The 12,449-nt window shown below is 41.3% G+C and overlaps 1 protein-coding gene across 15 annotated transcripts in view; it reads right to left on the bottom strand.

The window, feature by feature from the left end:
- Positions 1 to 12,449, bottom strand: part of camk2d1 (calcium/calmodulin-dependent protein kinase (CaM kinase) II delta 1) — a 97,223-nt gene that overhangs the window by 47,608 nt on the left and 37,166 nt on the right. For all 15 annotated transcript variants that reach the window (XM_087178664.1, XM_087178667.1, XM_087178668.1 and 12 more), the window contains exon 3: positions 1,032 to 1,091. In XM_087178664.1, the coding sequence (XP_087034790.1) occupies positions 1,032 to 1,091 (60 nt within the window). The remainder of the gene's footprint in view (positions 1 to 1,031; positions 1,092 to 12,449) is intronic.

The following is a 12,449-nucleotide window of genomic DNA, read 5'->3' as shown; positions in this document are numbered from 1 at the left end:
CCCACCCCCCACAAACAAACATCCTTCACATCTTAACGGTGAGCTTTAATAATACAGTAGGCTACATTTGTAGGTCTATGCTGTTATAAATTATTGACTGGGCGCATGTGTGATAGATGTAGGTTAGCCTACTTTGACAGCCATAAGAGGATCTGCAACCTATCTGCATGTGTGTGTGTGTGTGTGTGTGTGTGTGTGTGTGTGTGTCTGCACATCACTACTGGCCAGAGCACGAGGAGCTCTCCTTCTGTTACACCTTGACCTAACAGCCATAGGAGAACAGGCTTCGCCTTCTCTGGGCTGGCAGAGAGAGAGTAGTCCTCCTGCCTCTACAAAACTCATACTGGTCAGGTTAGGTGCAAACGTAAATGTATGTGCAAAAATAAATGTATTAATTTAACCCCTATATGATGGAATGTATTCGAATGGTTAGAGTAGCACCTTGCCAGATACTGCTGTGTTGCAGTCTGGCTTTGTAATGACAAGCCCACTCTGTCGTCACACCGACCTCATTCAAATGAATGAGGGGGCTGCACTTCTTCATGCAGAAGTCATACATGCAGAAGGTGCTTGTGAACGCAGCCTCGGAGTCAGGGTTAGGGACCATGTCAGGGAATTAATCTAAGTTAATGAGGCAGATTTTTCCCTTTAAATTCTTTTTTCCCCTAATAGAACTGAGGGTCTTAGTATAGATGATGTCATATGTTATTGTCATTGTGATTTGGACTTGACGAGGCACTGCAATGTCTCCAAAGTGATAAAACATGTGTGTGCTATGTGGTTAAAAATGCTACTTCTTAATATGGAGAAAGACACTTATGCATACTATATACATGCAGTATATGTACAGTATACAGCATGTTGTCAAAAGTACTTAGGAGGAAAATGTATAAATATTAAATGTATGTCTACATCTATGGAGCCTCTCATGGCCATCCTTTGTATGTTTTCACCCACATATACAATCTATGAAACACACCCGTATGACATGAGGGGAAAGACAGACAGAGCTGAATGGGAGAACTAGTTACCGATGTTGGGATGCTTGAGCAGGCGGCAGATCCTGGCCTCTCTCTCCAACTTCTGATGATCTGTGGAGACAAAAAAAAGACAACACATCTGTCACATCTGTCTGCTCAAGCCGCCTGCTGTTCTTCAAACCTCTCTACAGAGTTTCCACATATTAAACAGCACCCGCCTCTCCCTCCTGCTGGGATCAAATGAGCAGAAAAAAACCAACAGTCATAAGTTATTACTCTGCACTGAGGCCAGGAGATGAATTTGAGGAAAACTGGCACGTCTCCAGTATTACTGCTCATACAGCACGTGTTAGCTCTTCAAATATACTATAAGACAATTCCATGATATTTTAAAGCTTGTTCATACAAATCCTTCTTTCAACACACAGTAGAACAATTAGAATAGCATCGGAACATGACTGAATGATAAAGTGGAGGTTTATCTTCCACAGTAGAGACCGTACAGTAAGGAACAAATACATTTAAATACAATTTTAAAAGGTCCATACAGTCTAAAAGGTATAGATGTCCATGTGTTTGATTATAAAGCAGGTCTAGGTTCTATATTAATACTGTCAAAGTATCAAAGTGCTCAATCCACAGAGAAATGCACACAGCCTGTATTCAGACACTGGATCCCATCATCCAGCCTTGCAGGATTTGGTTGAGAAGCCTGAGAGAGGAGATGTAAAACTACATTGAGATGGTTTTTGGTTCTTAAAACCACAAATATAACTTCTTATGGATCAACACTTCAAATAAAACACAGAAGAGGAGTGTCAAATATGAGACCTTTAAATTATTGTCAGTGTCTATCTTTGTGAAGGAAATCGCAGATGTGTTGCCACATCCCAACCAACCACTAGATTTTCATATATAGTGAGGTCTTCAAGTTGTTTAACCCAGGTCCTGTATTTGACCTGAGAGGATGTGAAGTATGTAAATGTTAACATCCACTTATGGGAATTTGCTCTTTAGAGGAGTACACTCACTCACTGAATGGTTTCCATCACAGGTTCTATCTTCTGCCAACGATATATCACTGTTATTTTACTGCCAGATATGAGTCCCCTGCTAAAAACAATGGCGCATTTCCTCACCATGAGGATGTCAATGTCTAGGTGAGGTCTATTGAGGACAGTCTTTGCAGGGAGTTCCTATCATAGACAATTATGTAAGTAATTTCCAAAAGAACAACATTTCCTGATGTGCCTTTGAGCCTGAATTTAAAATGTTTTTTATCTGAACTTTGATTTTACTCTTGCTTTTCATTGCGTAACCACCACAACAACATCAAGGTTACACTGGCATCTTGAAATGAAGCAGATGTGGATTTATCAAGAATCACTTTTACACCAGCAATAATAAGACCAAAGACAGGATACAATGGAGAACTAAACTGTGAGCAGCTCAGACATTTAAGAGGGGTCACTGGGGTCATCTCCAATTCACCTGATTTGCTATTCAAATGAAGAGGCTTTGAGGATGTTGAATTAATGGAGACTAAGTTACCCAAGAGACTGTTGAATATTTAATAAAAGCTCTTGTTAAAGTACGTATTATTCACCATTATGGATCATAACTGTGTTCGACATGGTCATATTAAGAGGATTTTCTATGTAGGTGGAGCTAAGGTGACAGGCGGAGCTCATGGGTGTAGGAGGGGATGATACTGCCTTAAAATAATGTGATAATACTGTAAATGCATAATAAATATTACATTGGTTTGAGGTAGAAATTATCATTCAGAACCAAAGTAAGTAGGTGATTTTGGTAAAACTGCTTGTATTTTATGACTTTATCTGTTATTTCATACATTTGTCTTTGTAGACATACATTGCATATGTTTGTCTTCTGTTTTATTTCCTTTAGTCTATACAGCACTTTTAATATTCCAAAAGAGGTTTTAAAATAACAAAGTTTCATTATTATTATTAAAGTAATTTCCCACTGACCATTCCAGCTCATGTAGGTCTGCAGTGTTGCAATGTGCCTACAAGGGGGAGCTGTGTGAGTGACAGATGCAGTGAAGACTGACAAAGAAAGAGGACAAGGAAGGAAAAGAGGGAGAGAGACAGTGTGTGTTTATGTGTATGTGTATGTGTTGAGTTGGGGGGGGGGTGGGGGTGAGGTTTCTTCCTGTGTCTGAAACAGTTTTTTGTTAAATTGGGCGTGGTTCCTGTTAGTTCTCCACTGTCACATATATTTAGGTCACTTCTACATTAAAATGACATGGGAATTGTCAGGAAGCTGTAAATGGAACACAACTCCATCCTCAGCACAGAATAAGAAATGGTCAACTGCCCTGACAAATCATAAACTGGACTAACAGACCAATCAAAATGCTGCTGCTACACTTGGTTCTCCAATAAGCAGTGAGCGCAACTTCAACCAGCACCGACGGAAAGTGTCTCTGCTCCTTGATGACCCGTCATGGTCCCAACCAGATGTCATGACACCGTCTCCAATCACACCTCAGTTACAAGTGTCTAAGCCTAATCGGACCAATGGGATGCGCTTTTAAAAAGGGGCTGTAATCCTCATGGTCACCGGCCACTTCTCCCCTTCCTCCACATCATCCTTTTCATCCGATGCATGGCACGCTGCTAATCTGTGACATAACAGGATTTACAGCATGAGTGGCGCCTCGCTCACCATCTCAACCACAGACACTGGTCTGTCATTTCCTTCCTTTTCACTGTCTTTATCATCAAGTTACTGTATGTTATCCGTCGATTAGAGGAGCCTTGACTATTATAAGAGACAAAGAGTAGTTCCTCTTACAAATATTCTCAGACAAGTACTTAACAAAAAGCTCAAGAGTATTAAAAACTTCCACCTACTGAAAGCTGACACTTCAGCTGACACTGAATTTTGTTTTTCTTGTCTGCTTATTTTTTACTGAGAAATTTTTCTGCTTTTAAACCAACATCGTTGAGTTTTACACAGATGCATCTGCATTAAACTAATAGACATTATTAATGCGATGTGAGAAATGCATCTTTCTCTATGATGAAGAGTCGGGTTTGAAAGCAACTGAGCCTCCAAAGCAATTAACCAACAAAGCTGTTATTTCTCTTCATGACGCCAGTCTGGGTGACCTCAACCGTGTCACAATGTTTTTTCACCTCAGTTTTCTTCTTCCTCAGTGGTGAGATTCATGTCTGGGGTTAGTAGGTACCACATGTAGGGCCCTCACACACAGGGTGCAGGCTTTTGATAAACTTGCACAAATATCAACTTATTCATTTACATGTAGGATTGCAGTGCTGTGAGTCAAGTAGCATGTCGACTTAAAATAAGCCTGAGATCGAAACTTGGATTTGCTTCAGTTTCTTCGTTCTCTTATTTGACTCAGACGTGTGTTGTTCTCTATTTTCACTTAATGTACTTCCTCTCAAACCACAAATAACTAAAGCTGCACAGCTATGCATTAAACTCTATGTAATGGTGCTCAGATTTGATATATTCTTTTGTCCTCAGCGGTGAGATGTTTAAGGTTTTAGACGTACAGTCGTATACAAACACTGTTTATTGCTGATATTAAGTCTCAGTCTTCACACATCACTCCACTTCGCCACAGCACAGAAAGCACTTTGACCCCTTCTTGTTTCTCAATCATGAATCCAAGTCGTTGGTGTGATTCACTCTGGAGCTGGCCCATTTAGAAAACCCAGATGAGCTCCCGAACATCGTCATCAGGCCGCACAAAACCAGGACAGCAGCTATTTTCAATGCAGCCGACTGATCAACTGAGCTGCCGCCACAGTCCTGTAAAGCAGCACATCTGGTTCCTCATCCAGAGTCTGCAGCTACAGTCACTTTAAAAAAAAATAATCCCCCAATGTGCCCACACAGTCATTACTGTCAGATACCCATCTCAGAGCAAACAAATTATCAGCAGTGCTGCCATCACTTCCCTTAAAACTGGAGGCAAAAGTGAAAACACATTCTTTCAAGTGAACAATCTTTGAAGACCAAGTATAATAAGATCTGTCATCCTCACCATTTTCACCTGCTGTTATTAAACTAATAGGTGAGTAATGGAGTTTGGTGCCAAGAGACCGAGAAAGTGAATGTGATGCAAAATGAAAGAAAAACAGGAGAAACATCCGCAGCACAGCCTACAAACACATCCTCATGATGTTTCTTCCCTTGCTCCCACAGGCAACACCCCGACTCTAATTTCCTGGCTCTCATTTTCACAGGTTTACTCCAGGGGACTGAGGTGATGTCAAGGTCAACAGTTTAAGTCAACAGTGATGCAGAAAAAGCAGGAGAGGGAGGGCAGAGGACAGAAAGGGTGACAAAAGGTTCTGGCAGATGTTCAGTTTTAGTCTAAATGTTTTCAGTCGTCTGATGTATCTTTAATGAGTTTTCTCTTACAGTTGTCAGATTTTCTCATGTTCACCCAGTTTCTTTGGAATCAATGGGGGAAGCTCCAATTATATGTTAGCCTTGGTATCATCAGCCAGTATATAACCTTTACCATTTAACCGCCAATCATTATCGGCTGATTCTCATAAAAAAAATACGTTCACACGCACACACACATTCATACAGTTTGTTTCCACACAAAGAGTGCTTCTTACACACACACCCTCATACACTAATGGAACAGCCATAAAAGTTTGGGGCTCAATATCTTGCCCAAAGACACTTCGACATGCACACTGGAGGAGCCGGGAATCGAACCACTGACCTTAGTGGATGACCCATTGTACCTGCTGAGACACAGACGCCTGCAGCCATGGCATTGACTACTTGCATGTGATGTCTTGTATCATTGACTAAAATCTTTCATCTGGTTCAAGTATAGAGTTGAAAACCACCAAGGTGTAAAAAGTGTATGTGGCTTAAAATGCGATAAAAGTCAATGGTGAGCTTCTGTCAGGAAGCCTGAACGCCGACCTATGAGCGTAGGGGACACGATGTCATTGACAGGCGACCAAATGAAATGGAGCGTTACCATATTAAATTTACATATTTCTCTAGGTTTCAGAATAACTGGAAACATTTGGGAAAATGTAAGAACACAGCTCCACAACATAGAGAACATAGGTCTAATCATTTTTAGACATTTTAATGTGGAAAAGTTACATGTTATACCATTGAGGTTTTCATTGGAGGGGGTCAATAATTTGTTAAGCACTGTTTCTGAAAAGTGTTTTAGAACTAAAGATTATGATTCTGGAATTATAGCTCTGCAAAAATGAAAAAAAACAAAACAAAACCAAACGTGTAAACAAGAACAAAGTGATTGGTTGATGCAACTTTCTGTCCTGAGGCAGGTTCAGAAAAGAGAAGTCTACTTATATTTGTACAAGAAGCAAAACAAAAGTCTCTAAACAACACCTGTGCAGGTTCGCAGACATGTTAAATCTAGGTAACAGAGATGAGATGCAGCCAACAGAAAAGCCTTTGCAGCGACGCTCTCCTGACTGTCGTTTCCTCTAAAAGTGGCAGCGAGGCCAAACACACATCCTTAGACAAACCTGAGCACAGCAGCTCATGAATACCATAATAACTTGAGGGATGTAAACAAGCTTTTCGGCGACCCTCATTGTGCAGACCCACAGAGAGGTAGTGGGTCCGCCTCACAGGTCTCTTCTAATGCTTGAGCTGACAGTCATCATTAGCAATCATCATCATCGTTCACCACTGGTGGAACTGCAGAAGCACTGGAGACTCTTGGGTGTAGGTGTAATTGGAAGAACTGTAATAAGAGGGCCCTGTCAAAATGCAATTAGCTGAAGCTATTCAGGATTCTCCATGTGCGCATCGATGTGTGTGTCTTCATGTGTGTGTGTGTGTGTGTGTGTGTGTGGTCTGTGCGTAAGCTGATGGAGAGTCAAGCTGAGGTCACAATTAGTGAACACCCTTCCCACATGCCTCAACTGTATGTTGATAACATGGACAGTGGCTGTGTGTGTGACATTTAGCTGGAAGCACATCAAGTCACTACTACATTTATCCTTACTGCTTTGACTAAGCCATTATGTTTTCTCTTGTTCTGTTTGTCTCTCACTCATGATGCTCTTGTGCCATATTTCATTAGAAACACAGTGTGTAACTGCTGGTGTTAATGAAGCCCTGGCAGAACCCCATTTGGTTCCTTGACATATAATCTCATTAAGAACATCTGGAATCTGACTGACAACACCAGCTGCCATTTCTAATGTATGTACACTGTATACATACAGTATATTAGAGGTGGGCGATACATATCGAATATACTTGATGTATCGTGGCATGTTCCACATGGGATGTAGTAAATGACAATATCACAAACCGAGTATAAATTGTCACATAATTGTTTTAAGACGCCGGCATGAAGTTCTCTTTGGCGTCAGTTGGTGTCAGTTATATATAATGTTGCTGGTATCATCAGTATGACTATCAACAAATGTTTCCATGTCTGTTTTTTCCTGGGAGAGGCTCGCTCAGGCGAGATGCTGAATCTCTAGATAACACAAAGCAGCAGTGAAGCATGAGAGTGTCTCTTTATGCAGCAAAGGGTTAAAACATGTATTTATGAAGTTCTATAGAGGAGATATATATCATGTATCGCAATATAGCCTAAAAATATGATATTACTTATAGACCATATCGCCCAACCCAACATATATGGTTAAAACCACAGATGGCTGAACTTTTTAATCATAGGACTGAATGTTAATCTAGCACCATGTTATATGAGCTAAGTCTTCCAGTGATTATTTTCAAAAATATCCATTGACAAACAGCAGCCACAGATTCTGCAGAACTTCCAAATAAAATGAATGTTACAGATGAAAACAAATTAGATGTCCATTCCTTCTTTACCTCTTCACCTCTTAACTCTGCAAACTCTGTAGACATGTCCTGTAGTCGCCTGTCTCCTTACAACCATTACTCTCTAGGTCTTTATCCACCCTGAACTCCTGTCAGTCTCCAGAGTGTCTGCTTTGAATTCAGACCATATTCTGCTCCACTGTCTCCGACTGGGATTCCTGAGGCCAAAACCTGTGAGACAGCGACACACTTAGACACATAGTGCAACTAAGGCTCATTTGTAGCCGAATCTCTCTGGACCACTTTAAGCCACAGAGGATATTCCAGCCACAGCTTGGACTCATCCACTGCCTCAGCTCAGAGACCAAAGAAAGAAGTCCAACAGAAATCCTCCACTCTCACAACAGCCATCAGGCAGCTGGTGTTGCCTTTATTGTAACATGGGGTAAAAAGGACAGGAAATATCATGTAATAAAACATGTAAAATTTTGTGACCCAAGATCCAAAAACCACCTGTTGAAAGCAGCAGAAATTTTTCTCTGAACCTCTTGGGGCTGTCTGGTCAAGGAAGAGAAGAAGAAAGCTCGAGCATTAATACTGTACTGTAACACTGTATCACCAGGGTATCAGTAGAGACAAAAAAAAAAGATGTGACGTGTAAGAGGCTAAAAATAACCCATGCTTGAAAACTACAGCACATGCCCACACACGAACACACAGAGAGACGGACTGATGCTGCCAGGGGCAAGAGCACAGAGCAGGTGTGACTAACATTCAGAGAGTGTGTGCTTGGACTGAGAGGTGAAGGTGATGAGGATCAAAAAAAACTCATCACAACTGAGAGGCTGGACAACAGATCACCAAAATCACCTAAAAGTAAACACACACAGTCAGTGGCCGTGCGTGCGCACACACACACACACACACACACACACACACACACACACACACACACACACACACACACACACACACAGAAGTTGTGAACGTGTATAAATTAGTGAAATAACCCGATTCCATGTCTCATATGTTTTGGCTGAGTCATCCTAGCTAAGATCCCTAAGTGAAAGTGAACTACACTGAACTAAGGCAACAACTGAGTCAAGAAGATGCTGGTACTTTTCCACATAAACAAAATGTAAGATTCACAAAAATGTTACCACTGCTGCGGTTTTAGCCGTCAGGAGCAGGCCGAGCTGTAGGGTTAGAAGGGTTAGGGTGAACCTGAGATATTGCTAACAGCGAGCTCTGTGCTCTAAAAGCCAAACTAATAATGCAAATATACTGCATCTTTGTTCTGTGACAAAACCAGCTAACCTGATGAGTCCTCCATTTCCAAGGATTATGTTCAGTGCACATAAGTTTCTCAAGGAGAAAAATGCTCAGATATTTCTCATCTGTGACCTAATCAGTTTGACCACATCCAGGGAACAAATGCTGCAGGCAGTATGACTTTCTTACACTCATTTAGAACCAATCTAAGATTTTGTATATTGTAGCTTTGACACTGTTTGTTCCACATAAAATTGAACCTTGCGGCACACCACTTTTAATCTTAAAATGTCTGAATTCAATCCTGTAGCATCTCTGCATAACTCAAAGGATCTCAAAACCCAAAAGGCTTTTGATAAATCAAAAAGCAAAGCTGGAAAATGTTTCCTACTATCAAGCGCAGAGACTATACGGTTTTCAACCACAGTCCCTTCTATAATGGTGAAGGTACGGAGGTGTTCATTGACAAAAGATTCCAGCAGTTTTTCTAAACATGAGATCATTTGAATCCTGTCCTTTATGTAGAGGAGCAACACATGATTTAATAATAAATAAAAACTAGTAATTTAGTTTGGACCACAGTAGTGGGCTGACAAACGGACCAACTGATATTGCCATTCCATTGCTCAAATTCCATGGTTTGATAAACTGAAAATCTGAAGTCTGTGAATAAGTCTTGCAAGTTAAGAGGTTAATGACCAAAAATTAGCTGAATGTGTTTTTCCATGGCTGCACTAAGTCTGACAATATCCACCATTTTCCATTTTAGCTCTGTGAAGCAGTAGGAGGCCTGTCAGTGGACATAGGAACACACTGTCAGACCAGTGTAGGACTACAGTATGCCGACCTCCATGTCCTCTGTCCAAGCAGCTTTCACTTTATGGCACCCCACACACTTTCCAACCGGCCACTAAGCCGTGGTTGGAGGTTGATATGACAGGTCAGTGTGTGAGCGGGCTGGTGGCACCGCCGGGGGAACCTGCTGTCAGCGAGTTGCCCGCTGACTCCAGCAGCCTGATGTTCAGACGCCTTCATGAGCAGTCAGCACAACATCCATCATAATCCCACATCTGACAGTGCAGTCTCCTGACACATGTTCTACACTCAGTCACTCCTCACAGTCATCTCAGTTGTGATCCATCAGAGTCTGGAGGATCTGCCTCTGAAGAAAAAGCACTCCAGAGGTTAAGTAACCACTGAGGGTATGATCGAGTGCATAGATTTACACTGGTGGCATAAAAAAAACCTGCAGACATATGACTAATATCTCTAAATTGATATTCAGAGGACTGGTGATAGAAGGACAGACTTACATCAGGATTTCTTAAATGCATGGATTTAATATCAGCTATGGTTTCTGAGTTTCTGTAGTCTTTCATCAGCTTTCAAAAAGGGTTTTAATATGAATAGCTAGATTGCTGTTACAACATGTGTGCTGATGGTTTAGGCTGTTCATGTGATGAAGTTGATGTAGTGTAAACAGGAAGAGGACAGGCCAGCTGTTAGATAGGGAGAGGAGGAGGGGGAGGCTGGATGGACCAGCTGGGTTACTGTGCTGTGTTTTTTCCAGGGGCAACGAAACACTCTGTGAGGGATGCTCCTTTCTTTTTTAAGTCATGCCTTGGTCAGCTGTGCATCTTTAAAAGTGTGATACTAAGAAACCAACTTCAGAAATATTAGTTTATTTATCAACCTGTTTGATGGAACTCAACATAAACAGTGTTAAAACATGACGATTTGAAACTCGAGCAAATGACTCCTGACCTGGCTGTGACACCAGAAGTTTTAACTGGTTATTCCCACACATAAAAAGGGCCTTCTGAGCAGACATGAGCAAGAAGAAACAAATATGCTCACTGATGAAATGAGCGCTATGTCCTGAGGTAATCCTTCACACCTTGTGAGGGATGGCACTGTGCGCCATCTGTAGACACCTCACTTTCCCAGTGGCCACTGCTCAGCTCAGCTGATTCTTCTCTCATTCCTCTCACATAACTATTATCTCTGACAGAAACATTTTCATTTTCGGCTCATCAGCTCTGACAGATGTAACTCTTGGCGGTTTGAGATTTTCCTCCTGGTTTATTTCAACAGTAAAGATGTGGAGAGAGGCTGTTAACTGGTTGTCACTCGTCATGAATTTATTTCCTCTGTGACGTCAGAACATGTTACACCAGCTGATGAATGAAAATGTAATTCTCTAGTCTTGAAATGCAGGACAATCTGATTTTAAGTCTCAGAAAAACTAAATTTGTATAGTATACGGCTGGACCACGTATGGTTTATGTAATTGAGGACATAGTTGAAAAGTTGTGGAATGGCCATAAACAAATGACATCATCATGTCGTATTTGCCTTCAGGTTAGTTTCAGCTCTTTATCTGTTCTCTTCTCTCCTCCTCTCTGTGCTCACATTTACAGTATTTGAATACAGCTGAATTCACAATAAAGCTGTTCTCATTGACATGTTTTTCTGTCTCTGTTGTCATGACAACTGAACAAGTTTGAAACAGTGACTGAAAAATGGTCCATGAACACTGCATGTTAACCAGCAGCCACTTCCAAGCTGCTGCTAAAATCCTGATTTTATAACCATGACGTCATCTGACAACATCACCAAACACATCAGCTAAAGACAAAGACTTGTGATTTCAGCTGTACTTCCTGTAACATGATCACTCAGAGAGAAGATAGAGAGAGAGAGAGAACTGGAGATGCTCCTCTATGTAAGGTAAGATACGGTTTCTCCAAAAAAGTCACCAGATCTGATGCTGAGTGCTTTTTTGAGTTCTCAGTCTTATCATGGTTGGGAAAACCCAGATTAACCATTTTCTGCTCTATCACATCTGAAGCTGGCTACACATGAGCACGTTTACTGCTTAAAAACCTCATCAACACAGAAAATGCATGCAGGTTTTTTCTTATCGTCTAAGTAAAGTTTTAGATTTTTGTATTCACACAGCACAACTTTCTTTGAACTGATGCCATCAAAACCAAGGCTGTCTGAAGTGACTCTTGGCCACTTGCTAATGACAACAGTTCTTATTTCTAGGTTTCAGTGCAAAGGTTTTGTTTCCCCTCTGCAGCTCCCCCTCTGTCTGCTGTTGTCTGAAGCAGAGGGGGAAACAAAACCTTTGCACTGAAACCTAGAAATAAGAACTGTGTATTCGCTGAATCGTTCAGAAGGTTTAATCCATTAAGTCAATGAACAGAAAACTTACAGTGTTTTCTCTACATTCATTTAGCAGTGGCGGCCCGCCACTGCTAAATCATAGCCGCCACGCCTTCAAATTTCTTTTATTTTTTTTTTTTATCTCTCCACCTTCACAGCCTGTGTGATGATGAGCGCAACAGCGGGGGGAGGGGAGGGAGGGAGTGGGGTGGT

This window comes from Seriola lalandi, unplaced genomic scaffold (assembly GCF_002814215.2).
Source record: "Seriola lalandi dorsalis isolate HSWRI2012SDOR001 ecotype SW California unplaced genomic scaffold, Sedor1 jcf7180002054694, whole genome shotgun sequence".
NCBI classification, from domain to species: domain Eukaryota; kingdom Metazoa; phylum Chordata; class Actinopteri; order Carangiformes; family Carangidae; genus Seriola; species Seriola lalandi.
This window is presented reverse-complemented; position numbering and strand designations above follow the sequence as displayed.